At 32.6% G+C, this 26,700-nt stretch overlaps 5 protein-coding genes across 5 annotated transcripts; 4 read left to right on the top strand and 1 right to left on the bottom strand.

Annotated features, from left to right (window-relative positions):
* The first annotated feature begins 1,528 nt into the window (after positions 1–1,528).
* LOC141721735 (patatin-like protein 2) lies at positions 1,529–4,719 on the top strand. Its single transcript, XM_074524798.1, has 7 exons — positions 1,529–1,710; positions 1,803–1,984; positions 2,118–2,295; positions 2,522–2,683; positions 2,846–3,145; positions 3,234–3,409; positions 4,209–4,719. Exons 1-7 carry the CDS (start codon positions 1,576–1,578, stop codon positions 4,291–4,293), a joined length of 1,218 nt encoding a protein of 405 aa, XP_074380899.1. The 5' UTR covers positions 1,529–1,575; the 3' UTR covers positions 4,294–4,719.
* Positions 4,720–7,219: 2,500 nt separating this feature from the next.
* Positions 7,220–10,055, top strand: LOC141721734 (patatin-like protein 2). The gene is made up of 7 exons (XM_074524797.1): positions 7,220–7,378; positions 7,770–7,951; positions 8,044–8,236; positions 8,343–8,504; positions 8,749–9,051; positions 9,414–9,589; positions 9,829–10,055. The coding sequence occupies exons 1-7, from the start codon at positions 7,241–7,243 to the stop codon at positions 9,923–9,925; spliced, it is 1,251 nt and encodes a 416-aa protein (XP_074380898.1). The 5' UTR covers positions 7,220–7,240; the 3' UTR covers positions 9,926–10,055.
* A 1,722-nt stretch (positions 10,056–11,777) lies between these two features.
* LOC141721731 (26S proteasome non-ATPase regulatory subunit 14 homolog) lies at positions 11,778–17,124 on the top strand. Its single transcript, XM_074524795.1, has 6 exons — positions 11,778–11,960; positions 12,411–12,588; positions 13,559–13,640; positions 14,451–14,627; positions 14,718–14,885; positions 16,716–17,124. The coding sequence occupies exons 1-6, from the start codon at positions 11,828–11,830 to the stop codon at positions 16,905–16,907; spliced, it is 930 nt and encodes a 309-aa protein (XP_074380896.1). The 5' UTR covers positions 11,778–11,827; the 3' UTR covers positions 16,908–17,124.
* An 895-nt stretch (positions 17,125–18,019) lies between these two features.
* LOC141721736 (origin of replication complex subunit 2) lies at positions 18,020–21,972 on the top strand. The gene is made up of 7 exons (XM_074524800.1): positions 18,020–18,149; positions 18,932–19,101; positions 19,185–19,291; positions 19,403–19,535; positions 20,362–20,644; positions 21,032–21,259; positions 21,327–21,972. The coding sequence occupies exons 2-7, from the start codon at positions 18,973–18,975 to the stop codon at positions 21,524–21,526; spliced, it is 1,080 nt and encodes a 359-aa protein (XP_074380901.1). The 5' UTR covers positions 18,020–18,149; positions 18,932–18,972; the 3' UTR covers positions 21,527–21,972.
* Positions 20,961–24,787, bottom strand: LOC141721733 (uncharacterized). The gene is made up of 2 exons (XM_074524796.1): positions 23,395–24,787; positions 20,961–23,317 (listed from the first exon to the last, which is right to left on the bottom strand). The coding sequence occupies exons 1-2, from the start codon at positions 24,628–24,630 to the stop codon at positions 23,300–23,302; spliced, it is 1,254 nt and encodes a 417-aa protein (XP_074380897.1). The 5' UTR covers positions 24,631–24,787; the 3' UTR covers positions 20,961–23,299.
* Between the last annotated feature and the right edge of the window lie 1,913 nt (positions 24,788–26,700).

Raw genomic sequence — 26,700 nt, forward strand, 5'->3', positions numbered from 1 at the left:
TTTGTATCCATTTAAGCAAAATGAATACCTTGCCAAACATGCACTTAGTGGGCCAACTTTCCAACTTCCTGTTTTGCCCCATATGTGGTATAAATGGGCTTTGGGCCCAATAATAGTCATTTTCTTCAAAGCCTAACTGGCACTGTGTTTCAACAGTTTTATGTACATTACTGTATTGAATATGTGTTTTTTTATTAGAATTGTTACTTATAAAATATTAGGACTATATATTGCAAAAATAAAAGGGCTAAAATGTAAGATAGATAATTTTTTTAATTTTACTTTTAAATAGTGACATTTTTCTCGAAAAGAAATAACAATAACATTTTCGAAAGAGATTTTCTTAATAAAGTTTAAATAATTAGAAGCTAAAAGTTTGTTAACAATATATTTTGGGATCACATTACAAAACTAAAAGTAATTTTCCCTCAATTTTAAAATAGATGTTCACTTAAAAAAAGACACTTATATTAAGAAGAAAAGTGAATGTTGTAAAAAAATTATATTTTTATCAATATTAATTGCATCTAATATATCATTGTTATAGAAATTGACCAATTTTTCAAAAATTGCAGTTAAATCATTTAAATAACGGTCAAAAAATTTTATCCGATTCGATCGATTCTTGATAAATCATCGATAAATTATCAAATTTTTTAAAAATCATCCAATAAATCATAAATCGAAAACTCAACCGAATAATTTCAATTTCTGAAATCTGTAATCACACCTTAAAGGGAGTATCAAACCTAAGTCCTGGACAGCAGGGATTTCAACTACTACTATATTTAGCACAAATTTCAAAAATGTGATTCACGAATCGAACCCCTAGAAAACAAAGAACATTTATGACATACGTGATAAAATCATAAAATTATGTTCAACACACTTGCGTGTTTATTAAATTTTTAAAATTAAGCTTTGATTAAAATTACTATTTTTAAAATATTAAGACCGAGTTTCAAAAAATGGGAATTAAAGCATAAAATATTTAGAACTGTTAAAATACTTTTAAATAATAACATTCTTAGAAAAAAAATTACAAATTTAAATATAAAAAATCTATGTTTTTACTAATAAACTTACAGTTTAGGGCATATTTTAACAAATCCTGGGTTGGGTTGACTAAAATTAGACTATATGTTTAACAAACTATTACTCTTTCTGTTTCTGTTCCAACGGGTTCTAGACGTTTATTATTTACATGTGTTTCGAGACTTTTATAAAATATAGTTTCAATAAAATTAATATTTTTATTTAGAAAGAAAAATTTTAACAAATATTATGAAATAAAAGTGTGCGAAACGTTTTTAGGGACGGTTTGGGTTCAAATTGTAAAAATAAAAGTACGGCAAATAAGTACAGCAAATGTGATTCACGCCATTTAAGAGCAAAGAACATTTATGACATACCAAACAGTTTGCACAGGAAGATCATTGAAGTGTCAGTTAATGGTGCCTAGTGTCCACACCTAAATGGCTATATAAGTAAACGAACTCAAGCTCATCCTTATTCATCACTTTATATTATTTCTCTCAAGTATTTCTTGGACATTTATTTCATAGATATTATAGAATGGAGGGGAAATCATCTCTGCAACTCCTGCCCCCAAAACATGGAGATTACATTACTATTCTCAGTATAGATGGGGGTGGCATTAGAGGCCTCATTCCCGCCACCATTCTCGAGTTTCTCGAATCCCAACTTCAGGTTATTATCGATTAAGTTTCTGCTTTCACTCCCTCCCATCTCAAATTATCTGTCTTGTTATAATCTCACATCATGTCTTTGGATTGCATTAGGAGATTGATCATAATCCAAATGCGAGACTTGCTGATTACTTTGACGTCATTGCTGGAACCAGCACTGGTGGTCTCATCACAGCAATGCTAGCTGCCCCGGATGAAAACAAGCGTCCTCGTTTCTCTGCCGAAAAAATTAAGGATTTTTATCTGGAACACGGCCCCAAAATATTCCCAACGAGGTGAGATGATCAATACACACATAAATCTACGCTTTCCATTAGTTATTCGTATCTGGAAACTAGCCACTGTAACTGCATGAACACAACAAGACTAGGTGATTAACAAAGTACTGATTGCTTTCATGAATATCAGATGTGCCTGTGTTTCTTGGATTCACCTACTTTGTGGTCCTAAGTATGATGGAAAACACCTTCATAAGGTTGTGAGAGAAAAGCTAGGACAGATTAAGCTCCATGAGACATTAACCAATGTGGTTATTCCTACTTTTGATGTCAAACTACTGCAGCCCACAATCTTTACTACTTTTGAGGTATAAAAACTCGGATATTTTGTTTCAGTTCCATGTAACGCGGAATTTCATAAGTTTAAGTCGTTTTGATTGGTTCTTTCTTTTTAATAACAGTGGACCCCTATATACACAGAAAAAATCTCAATCAAAATGATCAAAATTTATAAATTTTCACATTTACTGTGTACCCACACGCACATGATAGAAAAACCGATTATACTTAATTTAAATATATATCTGCCTGCAGGCAGAGAAGTGCCCTTCTTTTGATGCTAAGCTATCTGATATATGCATTAGCACCTCTGCTGCTCCAACATACCTTCCTGCACATAAGTTCGATACCTACTTTAGCGATGGCACAGTTCGTGAATTCAATCTTGTAGACGGTGGTGTTGCAGCCAATAACCCTGTACGTATACATAAACTTACTCATTAAATGATACTCCCTATGTTCTTCAAAAATAAATTGGATGAGATGAACTGTATACAATTGGATGAGACAGATGGAGTACTCCGTAATGCAATATACTTTCATCTACACGTTGTAATGAATCTTATACTTTTGCACCAGACATTGGTTGCACTGCATGCAGTGATGAAGGAGATATTCAACCATAATCAGAACTTCCCGGAAAAGCCTGTGCACCAACGTCGGTTTCGGATTATTTCACTAGGCACAGGCTCTGCAAAGGATGAACAAAAATATGATGCGGAAACTACATCCAAATGGGGTGCCATTGGATGGTTGTTTAAAATAGGCTGCAATCCATTAATAGATATTTTCTCTCAAGCCAGCGGAGATTTGGTTGATTACCATCTTTCTGCAATTACTCAAGCTCTTGACTGTGAAGAATACTATCTCCGAATTCAGGTAACATAACATATAATCAAATTTTTCCGGAGTACTCTAGGATCATACAGTTCTAACTGAGATTCTTTTACCTTTGTAAAATATTCAGGACGACACGTTAACAGGGACAAATGCATCAATGGATTTATGTACTGAAGAGAACATGAAAAGGCTAGTTGAAATTGGTGAGAATCTGTTGAACAAACCGGTTTGCCGGATAAATTTGGACACCGGCGCTAATGAAGAAGTCGAAAATGGTGGTACTAATAAACAAGCATTGATAAGGTTCTCCCATATTAAACCTTGACTCTCACGTACACACATATATACACTGCAAATATCCTTATAATGAAAATTAGAAATTAAAATAATTTTTTTTAAATCATGTCGAAATATAACATATATGATATGCAAATTTATTATTGGGAGACTGGAAAAAATAGAGTGAAGTCGGATTTTAAAAAAAATTATCGTTTGACGGAAAAAATCAAATTAAGAACGGAGAGGAAAAATGAGATTCTGTGTGATAGGGTGTAGTTTAATTCTGTGCGCTGCTTGTAGGGACCATTAGATTAGATTGATTACCTTAGTTTCTAGTTTTCATTTTAACCTTTATTTTTATTTGAACAAATTTCTATATATATATATATATATATGTTAACACGATATTATTATTATTATGACTTTTACTCAAATAAATAACAGTGAAAACTAAGTAAGTTTCGTAATTAAATTTAATAATTTTATAAAATTTAAATTTTTTGTTTACATAAATTTATCAATTTACCGAATTCAAATTTTTAAAAAATTACCAATTTCAACTAAAAAAATCATCGATTCTCACGGTTCTTATTATAAGAAATTCTAACTCCTTTATTTTTGTTTACGAGCTGTCCTATGTGAATCATTTTTTTAACATAATTAACAACAAGTATATTATAATAAAACTTTTCTTCTATCTTTTTTCTAACATAGTTGACAACAAGTTTATCATAATAAAACTATAATTTATATTTTTCTCTGTAAATCGAGATAAATGTATGTTTGTGTATTGGTAGCTTACTAGCTACAATTACTCTTGCAGTTTTGCGCATAAGCTGTTGGATGAAAAGAAACGAAGAGTGAAAAACTATGAACTCCAGTTGCCGTCACCACCAGCTTATAAATAACCGCATGCATGCATGCTACCACCCTCCTCCTGTGTGTTGCTATATACTCCCTTTGTATCATTCAATTCTATACGTTATTTTTGAACACGTTTTTCAATACTCGTTTAAAGTATAACTCCATAATATTTTTAATTTTTTTTTCTGAATAAAAGTTTCATGTTTAAACTTTTATTCAAAAAAAAAATTGAAAAAAATATTATGAAACTATACTTTATAGAAGTCTCAAAATACGTGCAAATAGTAAACGTATATAAACGAACGGGACGGAGGTTGTATTAATTATTTATGATTTGATATGTAATATTTTAATGATGAACTCAATATGTAATATATTGATCAGAAGACTTGTGTAAAATTGGATGTTATGATTATTTGTTGTATCATTGAAAGCCTTGAATATATGGAGGGTGTTTTATTCTGTTGTTAGAGATCATAGCAATTGAGTTACTGTTGTTTTTCGGATACAAAATTATATTTTGAGAGAATTACATTTTGCATTCCTCGTATTTTGCCAAAATTCACTTTTGTATACATATTTTCATAAATTGCAGTTTGCATCCCCTACTTTGAAATTCGCTTCAACATACATCTTTTTTCCTAAATTTTTAGCCCTATTTGCTGTCTCCAACAATATATCTCATCTTTTCTCTTCAATAATAAATTATATAAGTTGTTGAAAACAATAATTTGGACAAAAAAATTGACAAAATTTGACAAAAAATGTGCAACTTGAAGCGGATTTCAAAGTAGGGAATGCAAACTGCAATTTATGAAAATAAGTATACAAAATTGATTTTTGGCCAAAAAACGGGGTGCAAAATACAATTCTCTCCTATATTTTAAAATAGTTACAAAATATAAGGTATTATATGTTTATAGGCTAAATGTAAACTGAACCTTTGTGGTACTCATAATAATAACATCAATTAAATTATTTTATATTGTCACATCATCCATTACGTCAATTTATAACAATTTTATTATAAATTATTTTATATCTTTAGCATTACTCATGGTTTTATTATAAATTATTTTATTTCTTTAGCATTATTCATGATTTTATACCATGAAATTTCAAGTTATCACATAACTATAAAACCTGTGAAACAAACAATTTTATGGATCAATTTTTATAGTTACCACATAAATATAGTGATTTTTTAATAATTACAATTATACTTTATATCCTCGTGTTTTCAAACGGGAAAATCTATTTAATTTGATAAAATCAGCTACCTCACAAGCGCATGAAAACCTTATATATTTGTAATTTTGTTTAAATATGTGGTTCATGCGTGGATACTTTGTGTTCGTTAATTAGCATATTTGTATCCTTCATTACGTTTAGTCGTTCTTCATGAATACAAATTTTGTTTTATATGTAGTAGCTCTATTCTGAAAAATTGCTGATTTAATTGATTAATTATCCGATTAGTCATTTTAATATATTCCGTCTATTCGATTTTATAATCCGGTTCATCACTGCACTTTTTTCTTAAATTTATATATTTAGTAATAAATTAATTATTTTTATATTTTATTAAATTTATCTAGATTAATGTACCTATTAATTAATCCAATTAATCATCAATTATTTGATTAATCACTAAAAAATTGTTCTAGCGAATAATACCGATTCCCGATTTTAAGCATAATACTCGGTCAAGCTTTTAGGCTCACACAAGGACAAGGGGTGCCTTTCTTGAAATTTCAAGCAAAGACTTTTAGCCTGTTGTTCCCCAACATATTTCGAATTCCAAACTATCACATCTCAAAATGTATGGCATACAAATCTTGATGTCATCGGCAGATATTTTTAACTTTCAATCAAATTTTAGCTAGGACGAACATTTTTCGACTGACAATTATTTTCTTCCACTCGGATTAGTTGGGCACAAAACAAGTTGGGCACAAAACATACGACTCTACTCTCTCGAAAGGAAAATATTTAGTGTACAGAATTGTGTGCAAAATTTTGTATATAATGACATGCGGTGGATTTTAATTGGAATAACCCATGCATTCAACAACACCAATTAAAACACCACACATCAAATGTCATGTCATTCTGTACAATTTTTTTGTACAAAATTCTGTACACCTAACATTACTCATCTTGAAAAAAATTTCAGCGACCGAATCTAACTTTTCAACAGGAAATGAAAATTATCTTTATATTATCCGAGGAATTGAATGTCAGTATTAACATACTTTTTTCAACTTATTTTGATTTTTTGCTTTTTAATTAACTTTAATTTGAAAATATATGTTTGCAAATGTTAATCTAATTTAAAATTCACAAACTAAAATAATTACATTTAAAAAATTATTAAAATTCCTACTTATAAAAATTATTAAATATACATTAACTTACCTGTTAAAAATTACTTATTCATTTAAATCATAAGTTATTTAAGATTTCTCAAAGGGACCTAGTGTAATAATGTGGCCCCATTTGCATCACAGATCGTTCAAACCCGAAACAAGTTCGTGGAGAAGAATGGTACGCAAGTCCTTCACAGTCATGTTGAGACTTTGCGTCTGTGACTATATTCCAGGTCAATCACCCTACATACCCTGAGATTGAAAAACTTCCGTCACAAATGGCCTAATTTCTTGTAGTGTAAGGGAATTTACGGAATCGAGATTATTTGAGTGTTCATACAAAACCGAAACTACTGTGCATGTTCTTTGAACCAACTTGGTTTCTTCATCACTGCTGTCTTATAGTAAGCATCATCACTGCTGTCTTATAGTAAGCAATGAAAAGAAGCTTTAACACGTAGTTCTTAAGTAGTAGTACTATAAATTAGATTGAACTGAGGTCATTAAGTATATATGATCAACTAAACCTGCACCTAATACATAACTAAGCCTCATTTATTCCTCACTCCGAATATTTGAATTCTCGCAAATTTGTTCTTAAACATCTGTTTCGAGTAATTGAATGGAGAGACAATCATCTCTACTTCAAATTCCGCCCCCAACATACGGGAACCTTATTACAGTTCTCAGTATCGACGGAGGCGGAATTCGAGGCCTCATTCCTGCCACCATTCTTGAGTTTCTTGAATCGCAACTTCAGGTAATGAATCATCTGTTGTATTGTATCAGAAGCTAATAGTAGTAGTACTAAACTAACTATATGTTAAGTAGTTACTAAATAACTAATACACCTACTATAGCTAATTGCCCGCAAGAGTTGACTTAGTTGGTTAAAGAGGGAATAATTATCATCTTGGTCATAGTTTCGAATTTCACGGGAGGAGAATTTATGATTATGTCTCCTGAACCAGAGCATGTCGCTTAAGTGCAGTTTATCTTGGTTCAAGTGGTTTGCAGGCTATTGCATAAGCCGTGGGGTTTACCCAGTGCGGAGCCGAAGAATAGCGGGTGCTTCCCTGCTATAAAAACGAATACCTACTAGTTAATTATTCGATACTTATGTTTGGCGATTATATATTGCATTATATCAGGAGCTCGATGGTGAAGAAGCCAGACTTGCTGATTACTTTGACATCATCGGAGGCACGAGCACTGGCGGTCTTGTAACAGCCATGCTAACTGTTCCTGATGAAAACAAGCGTCCTCTTTTTGCTGCCAAAGATATTAAGCCTTTTTATCTCGAACACTGCCCTAAAATATTCCCTCAGAAGAGGTACACATTTATGATTTTAACACAATTTTGCAGGAAAATTGTGGAATCAAGAAATGTTGATCAGTTAACATTGCCGTATTATTTGGTTTCAGTGTCAGTGGCATATTTGCGTTTCTGAAGAAAATTTTCAAAATATTTCGGGGTCCTAAGTATGACGGAAAATACCTTCATGGTGTTGTGAGGGAGAAGTTAAGAGAAACTAAGCTGCATCAGACATTGACGAATGTGGTTATTCCAACTTTCGATATCAAACGTTTGCAGCCCACAATCTTTTCTTCTTATGAGGTCATCTAAATAGAAATACGTAATATCTTGTTTCAGATATATATTCAGATTCTACTTGATATTTCTGAATGTGTGATTGATCTTTTGATTGTATATCTGCCTGCAGGCCAAGAAGTACCCATGTTTTGATGCTCGACTATCCGATATATGCATTAGCACCTCTGCTGCTCCAACATACCTTCCTGCATATAGGTTCAATAACTGCGATAACCATGGGAACGTTCGTGAATTCAATCTTATAGACGGTGGTGTTGCAGCCAATAATCCTGTACGTGTACACATCATCTATCACACTTTCTTAGCATGTGTCCATGGGCACACACTAGAAAAATCCTTCTTTATACCTGACATTATACCTGACATTTGATTTTTCTACACACATTTCTAAGTATTTTGACCGCATAATTAAAGGAATAATTCCCAAACTTTTCTTTTAGTAAATGAAAATATACAACTAAAACTTTAATTATGCATGCAATACTAAATTATACAGACTAAATTTCTTCCTGCAGACATTGGTTGCCATGACTGAAGTAACGAAACAGATATTCGATGGCAATCCAGATTTCTACCCAATAAAGCCAGCGGATTATGGTCGGTTTCTGATCATTTCATTAGGCACTGGCTGTGCAAAGATTGAAGAGAAATATTGTGCAGAGACTGCAGCCAAATGGGGTGTTTTGGGATGGTTACTTCATCAAGGATCAACTCCATTAGTTGATGTTTTTACTCAAGCTAGTGGAGATATGGTTGATTACCATATTTCAGTACTTACTCAAGCTCTTCACTGTGAAGAAAACTATCTCAGAATTCAGGTAAATAATAATACTCAATTCATAATGCACATTGTTGAATAGCATGATATCATTTTGGGACCTTTCCTCTGACACTTTACACGTCTTAGATGGACCGGTAACTTATCATGTATAAAATAAATTTTGAATTCCATCTTAAAAACTCCTGGCTGAAAATTTTTTCAACTACAATTGTATAAGGGGCAGGTTGGGTCGATTTTGAAAAAATTAAACCAATTAAACTTCAGGTTTTGGATAGTTCGACTCCGTTGGCCGAAATAAGGGGCAGGTTGGGTCGGTTTTGCGGTTTGATCGGTTTTTTTTCACCCCTGGTATAAGGCTCGAAAGTTCTTAACAACCATAACTCTGTGTATGATATTCAGGATGACACATTAACAGGGATAGACTCATCAGTAGATATATCTACAAAAGGGAACTTGGAAAAGCTCGTCGAAATCGGAGAAAATCTGTTGAAGAAGCCAGTTTCCAGAATAAATTTGGAAAATGGTATCTATGAACAAGCTGAAAATGGTGGTACTAATGAAGAAGCCTTGAAAAGGTCTGCATAAGTACTGTACAAGTTATCAACATTATTGGTTAGACATAAACTGCTGAAATAAAGTATCACTGGTACTTATATGAGCATAAGATAGTTCAAGTGGTTAAGTGCTTATTTCTTTCGTCTCAGGTTCTGGGTTTTATTCTCGCTCATCCCGAGATTTGTTAGGACTCAATTGTAAGGCATATAAGTCAAATTAGTAAAAAAAAAAAATTAACCAGCTTATGTTAATGTTGCAGGTTTGCTGAGTTATTATCAAAGGAAAGGAGATTGAGAGAGCTCAGGTCTCCCCACACAAAGACAACCTTAAATCCAAGAATGCATAATCTTGTGTAATTTTATTTTTTTAATTAATTTTATGTAATATTGCTAAATCATACGTGGATAATTAATATGTAACCATTTTTTAAAACTTAATATGTCACCATTTTTATTCTTTTGTCATTTGTAATGGTACTACCCAATTTGATTATTAATTTTTTCACGCAGCTTATGTATTACCATTACAGCTCATCCCTAAATTTACAGAGCCGGTATTCATTTGTAAAGTATACCTAATTCTTTAAAAAAACATGTAATCTAAATTCGCTAAACCGTAACTAATCGAATCGATAATGTTAAATATGTTGAAAAATCATTTTTGACGAAATGTAGAATTGATAAATAAGTCAGCCAAAAATCGGAATAATCAGTTAAAAATCGGTAGAAAAAAATTTAAAAATATGTGGAAAAATAATAAACCATTCAAAAATAAAATATTGAGTAAAGATTACGAATTTTTTATACTGGCACACAATATGACTAGTATAAAAGATTAAGTGGTCGTTTGAAAATTTTTAAAATAAAATAGGTAATTTATGACTTAAAATGCATAAATGACTTATAGGAGTAAGTGATAATTAGATGAAAACTTATAAACTAATATAAGTGTTTGGATAATTTATTTATAATTCAATATTTTTTACTTAAATAAATTAAAATAAATAATTTTTAAATATAATTATTTTAATTCATGAATAATCAATTTAAATAACATTTGCAATTAAAACTAAAATTAATAAAAAAATAAAAAAATCAGAATAAGTTGAGAAAAAATTACATTATTAGTAACATTCAACTTATCAGTTTATTTGTAAATTCAACTTATAAGTTGGGTTGACAATTACTTATCAATAAATATTTACATGCTTATAAGTCAATAAATCACTTTTTTTGTGTTCTCCAAACAGGCCCTTAAAATCATAAACTTTGTTAGGGTTTCTCTTAAATTGACCCGATTCAAAGGTCATATCTTAGAAATTATATTCATTTTAATAAATTTATATTAAATATATTTGTTAAAATACCCCTCCATCCCAAATTAGTTGTCCCTTTTACTTTTTATGCGTATATTAAGATGGCTTGACTGCATATCTCCAATAATTATTTTTTAATTTTTTTTTGTGAATAAAAGTTTTATTCACAAAAAGAAAATTTTAAAAATAATTACAGGAGATATGTAGTCAAGTTACCTTAAAATACGCGTAAAAAGTCAAAGGGACAACTAATTTGGGATGGAGGGAGTATATGATAATTATATATGCAACTAAAATAATTAAATAATCACACATATGCAAATAGTTATATTGAAAATTGAAAAAAAAATACTAAATTAGTGGTAATTATTAATGTGATCAATCGTTTTGATTATTTTTCGATTATTCAATAAATTCTTGGATGGTTCATACATTCAAATAAGTTTGATTGACACTTTGTAAGCAAATAGTTATATTGAAAATTGAAAATAATACTAAATTAGTGGTAAATATTAACGTGATCAATCGTTTTGATTATTCTTCGATTATTCGATAAATTCTTGGATGGTTCATATATTTATAAAGTTCGATTGACACTTTTTACAATAATACAATCAACCGGTTATAATTTTTTAAGTAGTTACAAGTTTTTTTTTCTCCAAATTTATAGCAGATTTCATTAATAATACAAAAAAAACTCAATTAGACCCCAATTGAAGTTATGTTATTATCACGAAATAAATAATTTAAAGTTTATTATCAAATAATCAAATACTCGACACAACAATAGCCAGATTTAACTCCCGTATTTATCGGCTCTTTAATTATTTGTAATAATATTTAGTTAATAAAAATTAAAAAAATTTTGTATACTCTGTTCTGGTTGTATTTGTATCTTGTTCCCAAAGAAATCAAAATAACACTTTTTCGAAATTAGTGAAAAATGGAGAGGCTTCACAGAATGTTCGCCGGCGCCGGAGGTGGTTTAAGTCACCCGCCGGCCGACGCACCGACTCTTGACTCATCGGAGCAAGTGTACATCTCTTCTCTCGCTCTTCTCAAGATGCTTAAACACGGTTATTTCTATTCTCTATATTTCAATTGTTTTGTTTCTCTTTGTTAATTACTTAGGGTTTCAGTTTTGTAAGATTCAATTTGAGCAAAATTTGTGTGTGAGAGAGAGAGACAGAGAGGGAGAGAGACAGAGAGATGCAGAAAGAGAGAGAGAGAGAGAGAGATAGAGCGAGAGAGGGAGAAACAGATAGGGAGAGAGACAGAGAGGGAGAGAGAGATGCAGAAAGAGAGTGTGAGAGAGAGACAGACAGAGAGAGAGGGGGAAGAGAACTTAATTTAGCATAGACACAGAGAGAGAGAGAGAGGGAGGGAGGGAGAGAGAGAGATTTTAATTTAGCATACAGAGTTTAAACTAGGTTAATAATGATACTTCATAATAGTGAATATTATATTTATATCTATATATGTAGTGAATTGTGTTATATGACTATATGTATGTGAATGATGTATAGGTAGAGCGGGAGTTCCGATGGAAGTTATGGGATTGATGTTGGGAGAATTTGTGGATGAGTATACAGTCCGTGTTGTTGACGTGTTTGCTATGCCACAGAGTGGAACTGGAGTTAGTGTTGAAGCTGTTGATCATGTTTTTCAGACTAATATGCTCGATATGCTGAAGCAAACTGGGAGGTAGAATTGAATCTTTATATGTTGTTTGATTTCAGTTTAATCAGACTTGTATGTATATATTTGTTTGTAAGTGTATCTTGGATGTTTGGTGAGTTCGTAGTGGCTAGTAGGTACTTGGCGGCATTGAGGTGCACAGGCTCGGAGTAGTCAACCATAGGATTAGTTTAATTGAGCTTATTTGGAAGCTAAAGAGAGGAGAAGCAAGTAGATGTTTTAGAATGGTAGAGTGCAATGTTAATTAACATGTACAATAAGAAATTATCTTGATAAAGGAATTTAGTTAAAGAATTTACAAATAGAAATAACAACCACTACTGAGAAGAAGACAACTTGAGAAGCGTGGAAGTAGAAATTTTCATTAATATATCAAGTATATAAATATATGGATTTCATTTTCTCAAGGGAAAGTTGTACATGTGTTGGTTCTTCATAGTGGTTAAAATTTTTAATGTTCTCACTCCACTTATAATAACAACATGAGTAAGCTGTTTCTTAAATTTTGTAGAATTGACCATTTCTGTTGATCCTGCTATATGTTATGCCGTGATGGAAAACCTTTTTTCAGGCTACATGTTTGAATTTCAAGTATAAATGTGAAAATCATCCAAAAACGTTTTTTTATTTACACTTAAATGTTTGCTTGATAGTTTATAGTGGTATTCAAGTGTAGTGCTTATTGTTTTTAATCTTGAGATTTGGCAATAAATATTTTCATTTATCTTGAGGTTTGAACGTCGTTACTCATGATTATTAATCACGTTGAGGTATATTAGATGTGATATTTTATTGTGGTTTTTAAGTTTTCCTTCAAAATATTTTTGAATTCGCTTAAGTAGATCAAGTATGATGAAGTTTTAAGTAGGAGACTGGGGTAGACTTTAATTTTTTCTTATTCTAGTTTTTCTCTAGCTTTATGTATAGATATATTTCACATGGTTTTGCTTCTTTCTTCTTCTTTGGTGTTGTCTAGACCTGAGATGGTGGTTGGTTGGTACCATTCACATCCTGGATTTGGCTGTTGGCTCTCTGGTGTGGACATTAATACGCAGCAGGTCGTACTCCGTCTGTTGATGCTTTTGTATTCTTTATAGAGCTAATTGACATTCGTATCTGGTTACTTAATTGCAAATCGTGACATTAAAACCAAGTGGTTTTTCTTTGCCTTTTCAGTTAAATGCTTCCTTTTCAAATCTATTACCCATGCACTTTTTTAATGCTGATGCTTCTACCTTCAGAAATCCAAGAACATTCGATATTCATACATTCGCAATATTAATTAGTATTATATTGGTCGTAGAAATCCTTTTTACTGCCCTAATATCTTCAATCACCCAAAATATTGGAAGCATCGTAATATGTTGCATAGAGACAGGCCCTTTACTGATGTGTAAAATATGAGGGATGGATGCTGGCTCAACATATTTGATTATAGTTTCTTTGTGAGTAGGATTCATTGTTAAGCAAGATTTTTCATCCGACAGGGATATTATGATGGATTTAAATTCAAAGAGACAAATATGCAATAACATAAAAGATCCAATATCAAAGAGCAAATAATTCTCAAATTATTTGACTTTTAACATCCAAGTTTTTATTCTGATATAAATTATGACGAGTTCAAAAGTTACAAAACATGTTAACGCAAGAGGACTTTTTACGAGTTGTTTGTGTCAATATATATTCCAAGCATCAGTAGTTTTGTCAGAGTATTTCTGTTGGTTCTAATTGGTTGCTTCCACTTTATTATATACGACTCTTTAGAAGTGAACATTGTTTTTTTTCCTGAAAGACAGTTAGAGATTTGGTATGAATTTTTATCAGGAGATTCCTGTGCTGATAGCCTGATATAATATATGTGGCAGAGTTTTGAAGCTCTGAATCAAAGAGCTGTGGCAGTTGTAGTGGATCCCATTCAGAGTGTTAAAGGAAAAGTCGTGATTGATGCTTTTCGATTGATTAACCCTCAAACTATGATGCTTGGCCAGGAGCCACGACAGACAACATCTAACCTGGGGCATCTCAATAAACCATCTATTCAAGTGAGTGCCACATTTTTTATTCCCTCATCTGTCACATACTTGTGTTGTTTTAGTTAGATATTTACCCTCGGCCTATGAACTGTTTTGCAGGCACTGATTCATGGACTCAACAGGCACTATTACTCGATAGCAATAAATTACAGGAAAAATGAACTGGAGGAGAAGATGCTATTGAACCTTCACAAGAAGAAATGGACTGATGGATTGACACTGCAGCGCTTTGATACGCATTCCAAAACCAATGAGCAGACAGTTCAGGTTAGTTAAAGCATAGTAATGCATTCAACATGTAGTTTAGTAGGATGTTTTGTCATGGTAATTATTTGCATATTGCATCTTTTGAGAAAGTTTGAACTACTACTCATGTCATCATAAAATTTTCTGTGCTTTTATACATGATGTTTATATGATGCCTACTAGGAAAGGTTGACATATGTACTCGTAAGTTAATGAAATAAATATTACACTAATACGCTCTATCTGCTAAATTTCTTGTCTTCTAGACTTCTTAAGGAAATGTTTTTGTTTGCGTCCACAGAATCTCTTAAATATAGTTTAAAGTTATTTTTCTATTTTTCTGGAGCGATAATTATGGAGAGGACCTGTTCCCCATAAGAAAATTTATAACTTGTTTGTTAAAGAAAATTAGCCCGGGACTCTTTGTTCCAAATGCTGTCTACTTGGTTTTTCGACTTCCGTTATGCTAGGGGTGTTTATCTTTTTTACCTGTGGGCTCCTCTTTTGCATCCTTGGGGAAAATTATCTAGGCATACTTTTTATATTTTGGTCGCCTGTTGAGGAATGACTATTGACAAGCCATGGTTGGTTGGTGCTTGAAGCCTAACACTAACACATGGCGCAGCATGAAGCTTCACACATGGTGAAAATTCCTTAAATTTAAACCTGCCCTAAAATAGTAATATGCAGCATAAAAACCCTGGTAACACAAACCAATTTAAAACAGCCCGAAACTTAAATTATTCATTATTATGTAAGAACTTATCCAAGAATCTATATGTTTTTATTGTTTTGTAATTAGAATACTTGTTTTATACATCACTATTATTGTGAGATTACAAAGTATTATGTGTGCTTGTGTTTTAAACCTGTTAATTATGTTTTTGTTTAATTTTTACTAAATATAGCAAACTTTTATGCACAAAGAATCGTCTTGGGCCTTTATATCTTTTATTTTATTCTGCCATGTGTCTGTTACCATGTCCAAAAAGATAATCATTATGAAAGCATCCTCCAACTTCCAGTTCATTCATGGACATCTATTTGTCGAAGAAGCAAAATGTGTATAACTACGTTATAATTATTATTTTCATTTATTCCCATGGTTGTAAATTCAATTACATTTTTATAGTTATTTATGCTGATTTATAAATTTCCCTGAATAAAAGTACAGTGAGGATTATAGCTATTACTTTCTTACTAATTTGGAAGTTACTAAAAGCTTGTACCCGATTGGGTCTATTTCTGCAATGAACAATCAGATGAACAGTATATAAAATGTAGTTTTATCAATAACTACCAGTGTTTTTCTGATCTATAGCATTACTGTTGAATATGATTTTCTTAAGATTCGCTAAAAGAACTCCACATGTAAGTTCTACTTCGTTCTTATTGTTTTGTAACTTACATTTCTTCCATATATTTTTCTTAAAAAGAGTAGATTGTATTTTGTATACTTGTGTTTTATACAATAGCTCGCTCTTTTTAAACTAACTTAACCTTATGTTGTGTTTTGTTGGTGGGAGGGAATATAATAAATTTGTACAAATTTGTGGGTACATGTTTACCCGAAAAATTCTATTCTAGATATTTTGTAGTCCCTCTGTTTTTTTCCTCTACATACTACCTCCACTGTTTTTCATTTTTCTTTTTGTTAAATTAAATATTCATTCCATCCTACTCCCTAACTGAACAGAGCTAAGTAAATAAATTAGTGTGCTTTTATACTATTCACTCATAAACTTGGTGTGCTGTTTTTGTTTGAATAATAATTACAAATTATTAGCCACAACATACATATGCATGTTCCAAGTCTAATTAATGATAATTTATTGTTTAATGAAAATGCAGGAGATGCTAAGTCTAGCAATCAAATATAACAAAGCTGTTCAAGAGGAGGATGAGTTGTCACCGGAGAAGCTTGCCATTGCTAATGTGGGAAGGCAAGATGCAAAAAAGCATCTCGAGGAGCATGTTTCCAACCTGATGTCTTCAAACATTATCCAAACTCTGGGTACAATGCTCGACACAGTCGTCTTCTAGAGTTTGGGAGAATCATGTAACCTGTCTCAATGGCCAAAATGCATTGTTCTTTAAATGATTCTATGTTGTCACTACGTTACTCTTTGATAGGATTCAGTAATATTCTTCTTATTGGTGAGATTTTCCATTTTTCATTTAGGGTTGTAATGACTTTGGTGCAAGTAAGATTTTCTTCTCAGGCAACAATAATGGATTGACCATGAACATGATTGCCAAAGGAGTAAAGGACCAGTGATTTCATTTTCATCCAAAAAACGTATTTAGGCTTATAACCTGGCGATAAAATGCGTCATTAAACTGATTTTTTAATCGAATCATACACTTCTATTTTTTTCAAACAATTTAGCACATGTTCGGTATTTCGGGAAGTTGTGAAAATTCTGCATTTTGTTTGAAGTTGCAAAAACACTTTAGCTGGACTCGATAATTTTGGACATAATATGACTTATACAAAACGACACGAAAATTTAAAATAATTTAGTGTTTGTGTTTGTTTTTTAGTGTATATAATATATTCAGGTGCACACTTTATTTAAATTTTACTTTTCATATGATTATATCCATTTTCGACAAATTAATGTTCATATTTATAGATTTGAATTTATAAGAAAATAAAAAATGCTGTAAAAATATACTAATTATTTAAATGACCAATTGTCACCTGCCAAACAAATATGACGCATAAATACATAATCAATATAATAATTTTTCTAAAAAAGACCCAATAAAAAATCGGGTGGTGGCCCTAAATGTCACATGGGGTTAAAAATGGTCATAAATGTCACTTCAAAACGGTACATCATGTACCGTTTATGCAAATCACCTAAAACGGAACTTCGTGTAACGTTTTGGCATTTTAAATTTTTTTTTATGCGCAAAACGGAAGATAAAGTACCGTTTTGGTACAAAACGCTATATGATGTACCGTTTTGAGCCAAAACGCTACTTCAACCTCCGTTTTGCATATTATAAAAAAATTAAAAAAATAAAATAAAGTACATTAAAAATACAAAACGGAAGACGAAGTACCGTTATGAAGTGACATTTTGGGTCATTATTTTCAAAAGTGATATTTTGAACTATTTAATACTAAAAAAATGTCATTTCGGTCCATTGTTGTAAAGAATCTAATATAAAAACAAAATTTAAATTTATAACATTATAAACCAAAACTTTTGGCGCGAGTTTCTTTGTTAATCTTCTTTAGCTGTTTGGTGCCCTAGCTCTCATCTTACTTCTCTGGTAATGCACTGCTTCATTCGGGTGTGTGTGTGTGTGTTTGTGTATATCTGTGTTGTTTTGGCTTATATATTTATATATGTTGATTCTAAGTCAATTTAGAGTTCAATAGATTGTTAGTTTGTTTAATTTAGTGAAATTGTTTTGTAATTTTTGTTTAATTGATGATAAAGGGTATAGAAATTGATGATGCCCAGATTTCATTTTTTAAGAAATAAATAAGAAATGTAAGTTTTTAAATAGTGTGTTAGGTGTTTGATGAAAGTCCCCAATGAATTATTTTGAGCATTTACTTTTGTATTAAAAGGGCTGATTTTATTTTGGAGCAATTACTCGAAACCCCATTTTTAGGATTAAAGAGTGTAATGAGTTTTATGTTTGTTATAGAATTTGAGGGTGCGGTAGTAATGTTCAGATATGAGCCTTCTACTAAATGTAAGGTCATGTTAGATGGCTAAGGTCCGCGGGATTGGGATTAAGGTGTTTAGAGAAGTTACAAAATGGAATTTATACGTTTGACACAGTGCTTATCAATTAGTATGGACAGGACAGGTGACCAAAACTGAGTACTTAATGACAACATGGTAGAGGTAGCGTAGATATTGAGAAACTCACGGTTTCAGACGCTAGGAATATCTGTTAGTATAGATGAAACTTCGAGCTCGGTATGAATCTTTGTGTAGTTTAAATATGTTCTTGTGGCTCATGTAGTAGAAACAATATCACCAAATCGGAGTATGTGATTGGCTTCAGAGAGTGTTGAGTTCATCTCTTTGTTTGTCCAGGTGCAGTGACACCTTTGAAAGAATAAGCAAGAGCTACAACCATGGATGGTACTGATTTTGATGAAGGGGAGTTTGAGTTCTCAAGAAACTATTTTCTAGCAAAAGAGTCGGGCACTTCTACGAAGAGATCCACTCATAAGCTTTCTGATATTAATATTGTTGATGAGCAGGTTCTGCCTCAGTTTTCAAATGTACTTTTTATTAACATCATTGGATTAAGATGAGATATGCGCTAACAAATATCTATATGCAGGAGCTTCGGGAGGCAGTTTTTAATATCGAGCCTAAACATGAGAAAGAAATTGTTTCACTGATAAAAAGTTATAAAACTTTTTACTCAGAATGGGCTTTTGAGTTAAGGTGTTCAATCTTTTGAAAATTGTTTATTCGATTGTTTGCAATTTGGGGGGAGATACTGCTGGGCATGCAATCACTTAATTTATGTTAATATATGCTTCTGTACTTGCCCAGGGCTGGGTTTGGTCTCCTATTGTACGGTTTTGGATCTAAGAAGGTGTTGATTGAGGATTTTGCTTCAACAACCTTGACTGAATATTCTGTTGTGGTGATTAACGGCTATCTTCAGTCAATTAATCTAAAACAGGTAACATAAGCCTCGTAAAAGGAATTCTAGTACATCAGTGGCATATTATGTAATTTTACTTCTTAATCCACGTTTATTTTCATTTTTTAGAAAAGCAGATAAAGGGGAACCTTGTCCCCCCCACACACTTTTCCTATATCCTTTCTCGTTTTAGTGTAACATTATAGTTTAAAAGGAGAGTAGAATGTAGATATATAGCATGTGCTATAATATAATTAGTCCTTGTAGCTCGTTGTATAGATTTTGGAACTTGGTATGTATTGCAGGATTTTTAGAAAAAACAATGTAGCATTTGTACAGTTGCCATAAAAAAAATTAAAAGATCTATGGTGTAGGTAGAATCTGCAATCTGCATGATGCTTAAGTTTGTCATACCAAGAAGGTACAACGAAGAATCAGATGCATTTTCTAGCTCCCTGTGCAAAGTTTGTGGGTTATGAGATATGCTATGTGTTTCTTCAACACTGTATCACCTGGTTTGCTGTTTCTGGCCTAATTTGTCCATGCAGAAGTGTTTCCTAATGTTTATCTGGTAGCTGTGTACCTGATTTTATCATCATGGTTCATTGCATTTGTTGGGTGGTAGAGATATTAAAACTCACACACAACACAGAAACATGCCACTAAGCTAATTCCTGTGGCTCTTTATTTAGTCACTTCTGTCACTGTATTTTGTTTATCAATTTGGTCAGCAAATGCTTTGTGACATACACATACTTGGTCCAATTGTATTTTCTCCTTGTTTAATTTTTATGTCTCAGAAGGCTTTCCAACATATACCAATGTTCTTGGTATTGTCATACCTGATGTGAATGTTGTATTTCAGGTCTTAATAACATTATGTGAACTGCTCGCGGAGCAGTTGAAGACACAGCGAAAGACTCCTTCAGGGAGCCAACGACCATTTAACACCCTGTCCATGGATGATCTCATCGCTTTTCTAGATGGACCTCACTCAGAGGGGAACGAATGCTCCATTTGTGTTGTCATTCACAATATTGATGGGCCTGGATTGCGGGACACTGACAGTCAACAGTATCTTGCAAGAATTGCTGCTTGTTCTCATGTTCATATGGTGGCTTCCATTGATAACGTGAATGCACCACTTTGTAAGTGTTATCCAATCGCTGCAATTTATATATGTGTGCAGTAATCTGTCTTTAAGCTTATTCTATTAGTATAGTTCAGTCTTCTTAAAAATTAGCAATATAACTATATGGTATAGGGGGTAGTGCGTGTCTTGGCTGAATATACTTATTTTGATGGATTGAGGTTAATCAATTTTGTCTATTATGATGAAACCTAGACTCCTGCAAAATATATTATCTTGAGTGACACAAGTCTCAGAAAAGCATGAGGGTTCATATCTCGAGTGACACAATATATGTGCTTCATATGTATGCTCACACTTTTTGGAACTGTATGTGATAAATATAATCAATTATATATTATATCATATCAAGTTCAATTCTGATTGCGCTTGTTACTTGTGGAAGTGTGGGACAAGAAGATGGTTCATACGCAGTTCAACTGGTGTTGGTATCATGTTCCTACCTTTTCACCATACAAAGTTGAAGGAACCTTTTTCCCATTGATTCTTGCTCATGGTGGAACCACCCAAACTGTCAAGACTGCTACCATAGTTTTGCAAAGTTTGACGCCTAATGCTCAGAGTGTATTCAAAGTTCTTGCAGAACATCAACTTGCCCATCCTGATGAAGAAGGTATATAAACTCCAGAGCTTATTTAACCCCTCCTATTATTTCATGTTGCTAATTTTTGTTTTAGCAGGTTTTCCTGTCAATAATCTGTACTCAACCTGTCGAGAGCAGTTTCTGGTGAGTAGCCAGGTTACACTGAATTCTCATTTGACCGAATTCAAAGATCATGAGCTGGTGAAGTTCAGAAAAAATTCTGATGGTCAGGACTGCCTGTACATTCCTCTGACAAAAGAAGCACTTGAAAAGGTTATCGAGGAAATTAGCCAATAGACAATATAAGCGGTGTGAATGACATCGCGTATTTTGGTGAGATAATCACTGACGAGTTGGCCGTCTCTACTCGCTAGTTTCTTCTCAGCTTATGATGGGTGAGGTAATCACTGACAAGTTGGTTGTCTCTACTCGCTAGTTTCCTTGTAGAGAAGAACCACGAGTAGTACTCCTTTTAAAGATCCGATTCACTCTCTTTCTTTAGCTTTTGATTAACCATTTTGGTGGTTAAAGCTTCTTTAGCAACATCAGTGCATGCAGATATGGTATATTCATGAACCGGATATGTTTCAGCCATATGTAACTGTAATCAGCAAACGTGAGACTGGCCCAAGTGTCTCTGGGCATGAAAATTTAAGTTTATGATGATGTTGAAATTTTCTACCGGAACTTAAAAACATCATAAACATTAATTTTATCCAGATATATTTACAAATTATTAAATAGATGTATTATGTTTATATTGTCAGGATAATCTATTATGTCCAAATAAGCAAGTTTCAATTATTATTAAAAGAATTAAAATTATCATAACGTTATTACAAAAGTGTGGACTAAAAATGTACAACACTGGAGCCACTTTCAAAACTCTACTATCTTCTCCAGACTCACCAATATGAAAATTATTTCAATAGATATACACAAATTTTTGTTTAATACAAACTGAAATATATACTGTGTACTTCATATTTGTAAAATAATAGTTGGTACCGGTACGAAGCACGGGCCCGAGATTAAAAATAATATCAAGTGATTATTATTTGTATAAAATAGAATATAATAATCTATGCGAAATATAGATTAAATTGAAAAATAATGTTAAATTATGTAGTTAAAAAAATGTCTTAAACTCTGTTAATTTGCCTGAGAACAACCTTTGCCCGGTTTTCTCTTAAATAAATTTATTGTTAAATTACTTAAACTATACGGCTTTATATTTTATCTTACAACATTGTTAGAGTCCACAACACCTAAAATTGCTTGTAAAAGGATAGGATTTTAACTAGCTTCTCTAAGAGTTCCGGTCCTAGGATAACAACAACCCTAAACTGGGCATGTTTGTCTTCCGGCTTATAAACTATTTCTGTCTTATAAGCCCATAAGTACTTATCTCGGACTGTTTGTCGATCCAACTTATAAGTCGAATTTACAACTTATAAGCCGATAAGTTGAATGTTAGTAAGTTCGTACTTTTTCTTAACTTATTTTGATTTTTCACTTTTTTATTAATTTTAGTTTTTAAATATATGTTTTTAAATGTTAAGTTAATTTAAAAGTCATGAATTAAGATAATAATATTTAACAATGATTTATTTTAGTTCATTTAAGTTAAAAAAAATTCTGACTTATAAGTAAAATTAACCAAACACTTACATAACTTATAAGTATTCATCTGCTTATCACTTTTAAGTCACTTATTAATTTTTATTCATCTGCTTATTACTTTTAAGTCACTTATTAATTTTAAGTCATAAGTTACTTATTTTAAGATTTCCGAAAACGGACGCTAAATTCTAGGACATACCAGCTTACAAGCCAGAGCAATGAGATGAAGGAATTTAAACATATGCAGATCACTTAAGCTTAGAGCACTGATCTAACATCACTTAAGAATCGTGTGGGATACGAGTCATCTCACCAGATGATGGTGCTTTAGCAACCTTCTTAAACTCTGCAGGTGGTAAACTGGGATCGTGAATCAGTGATTCCTCTTTCACTTCAGTGAAGAAAGAATAGTTATTGACGCCAGTGTAAACCCCGTCCTCCATATGTTTAATCTCCGGTTTGCCACTATAAGTAACATCACGCTGAGTATAAGAGTAAGGAACATCACACATACCTTGAGTTGCTGTAACTCGAGCCGTTACCTTTTTCATCGGTGGTACACTAACGGTGTAGTCGTAGGAATGTGTTTTTCCTTCTTCCTCAGTTTCTCCCCGCGAATGCATGTAGCCAAACTGAACCCCCAGTTTAACTTCGCCTTCCTCGATACGAGGAATGCCTACCTGAAAAGTTGTTTCAATGTTCACCTGTGCTGAGACCTGCCAGTTCCAAGTATTTGACGTCTTATTTTTGTATGAGAGTTTAAAGGTCGCCTCCTGGGCTGCACTGGTTTCGTTTATGTAAGATAAAGTGTCCAACGAATTGACAGACTCACCGTAGATCCTTGCATCCATGAGCCGGAAGTTGACATTTTCAATCTTCCTTGAAATGACAAGCTCTGAGACCTTCAATTTGGACCACTTATCGATTGCACTCGGACCGGCATCAAGACAGTCTTCTTTGCCTTCGGTTGTCAGCCTTTTGCAGAATTTATTGGTTGCTACGTTTTTGAGAGCGATTGTTATGTCATCGATTTTAACTGGCTTAAATTCTGTAAAAATATCGTCTGTGGGATTTTTCGAATCGGGCCAAATCCAGCCTGGAGTTGCCCTCCAGTAATGTTCCGTGTTCAAGCTACGGATGAGAATGTTACCACTGGACATCTGAAGGATCTCATGCCCTACAGCCGTTGGATTATCTTCCATATTCTCTGCCCCAAACTGAAGGTAATCGTGATCACCTTTCCCATGGCAACGGAGAAATTTATCATTATCACCCTTAAAGGCAACATAATTTGGAAGGATGACCTGCGGCTCCCAAGCTATGACACTAAACAAAGTAAAAAAAGACTCTTTTTTGTCTGTTAATTCTACGCATCCATAAAAGTAAGCATCTCTTGATTTTGAGAAGCACAGATCCAGATCAAAACGGAGATGAGTAAGTCGAATATTTTTCAGATCCCCGTCCACAGAATAAGGCCTCAGTAGTGTACACGGATTCCTCGATTTGACGTATTCATTGGGTTTTTCTTCCCCTGCAGCAATCATCCCGAACCCGCGTTCCTTAAACCCCAGGTACTTGTTGTTGTAACAGCTTCTAATGTGAACCAGTCCATTCCCATTTTTCGAGCTATGGACTTCGAACTTGGCTTCTGGGCTCGATAAATTTTCACCTTCAAACTTGACATACTCCTGCGCCCCTTCCTTTACCAACAAGAACTTATGGTTATACTCTGATCGGAGTTGAATAAACCTGGGCAACGCTACGATTGTTTGACTCATTTTCTTCTCACTGTGTATAGATTAGAGAACCTGTATTTTTTTCTCACTGTATGTTTGAGTTATAAAAGAATGCACTTAATTAAGCTTCATGTAATGAGCCCTTTCTATACTAAATATTTGAGTACTAGAGACATAGCTAATCAGCTAGCTGGTCCTCAGAAGATAAGATACTCGTGGATTTCTCTAGTCTGCTAGCTGGTGGTCCTTAATTTCAGAAGATTTTATTCTATGGAACTGCACACATGTGATTGACGTTGCTAAACAACAAACTAGAGTAAGTGTTATACTCTATTCCATCTTAGTGGGTCTTGTTTTGACTATTATGTAGTCAGATTGACCGACAATTAACACAAATTTATACGTTATTTTAAAATATGGGAAATTACATTTTTCTTTTAATAAGTAACGTCTATCCTTCGGGTGTGCACTGATTAAACACTACGGGCTCACGTAATACCTACAAACCACGTGAACCAAGGTAAACCAAATTTAAGCACGATAAAAATTATATTTTGAAAAGAATTAGATATATTTCTTAACGATACAAGTTTTGAATTATCTATACTATACTATTATAAGCATAGTATAAGCGAAACATGATTTCGTTTGATCGGTTGATTAACACCTTCCTAAAAAGTATGTTAACACCTTCCAAAATAAAGTTGAAACAAATATAATCTAAATAAAGAATTAAATTGTGTATATAATATGACTACAAACTCTATGAATTGTTATCCAACTTAATTTCTAATTGCACTCAGTTTCTTTGTTACCCCTGTAGGGAACCAAACACTTCAAAAATTAATTTTAGTAATTCAAGTAATAATCTATCATCTATAATATACTATAATTTTAACTCACGTCAGTAGTATACGAATTATTTTAGTTTTGCATACCGACCAAATCCAACTAAATATATTCACATTTATTTTTAATTTAATTTGTACTCATGGATCTATTAATTTTTTTTTAATATTTCAGCTATTACAGATTTATTGATCGATATAATGACGTCAAAAAATCAAAGTAATATATACTACTCATCTATTCTAAATCAAAATGATTTTTAATCCAAGCTAAAATTAAAATAAAAACAAATTAACTTTAAATAATTAGATTTGGTTAATATAACAAAATTTTATTGTAAAGGATTTTCTTAAATGTGTATAATATCCATATTATTTTATTAAAAAGAAACTTAACTAATTAACATATGTTGACATATATATGTTAATTTTAGGAGTAGTTTATATTAAAGAGTATAAGATCATATTCGGGCCTTCCAGTACCGCCTTAAGGTTTTAGATGATTGGTTACTTAACATGGTATAGACTCAGGTAGCGCGAGGACTTAGGTTCGATCCATGTCACCCCCAATATTTCTCATAATTTCTAGTGGCACGAAAGATAAATTAATGCCCCAAAATGGGCGCATGTGATCCATTTTTCGACCCAAAAATGGGCTCTCGAATGAGGGGAATGTTAGAATATAGATCTGGTTGACTCAACAAGGTATTAGAATATAGATCTTGGCTGAGTCTTTTTCTAACCATACTCTTAATTTCTCTGGTCTGCTAGCTGGCGGTCCTTAATACTCTTATTTATCTGGGCTTTAAAAGGCCCGGTTTTTTTTAAAACGGACCGGGCCGGGCTTTTCTAAAATCGGGTCGGGCCGGGCCGTGCCGTGCCGGGCTTCCTCAAAAATATAAGGCCCGTTTTAGGCCCGCGGGCCGGGCCGGATCTGGCCGAACCGGGTTTTATCCGGGCTTTTTATTTATATATTAAAAAATATTTTAATATTTTATAACTCGAATTATGAGTAGTTTAAATACCGGAGAAAATAATATCTTGATATATCAGATAGAGTAGTTTATACACCGAAATAAATAATTATTTTTAATATAATATATAAATAATCATAGATACTCTAATTGTTTCTAATATTATGATATATTATTTTAAAAATAATAAAAAGTATTGTATAATTTTAAATTTTATATAAAAAAATCGGTTTTTTAATCGGGCTTTTCAAAAAGTCTGGCCTTTATCCGGGCCGAACCGGGCTTTTATC

Source organism: Apium graveolens, chromosome 4 (genome assembly GCF_009905375.1).
Source record: "Apium graveolens cultivar Ventura chromosome 4, ASM990537v1, whole genome shotgun sequence".
Taxonomy (NCBI): Eukaryota; Viridiplantae; Streptophyta; class Magnoliopsida; order Apiales; family Apiaceae; genus Apium; species Apium graveolens.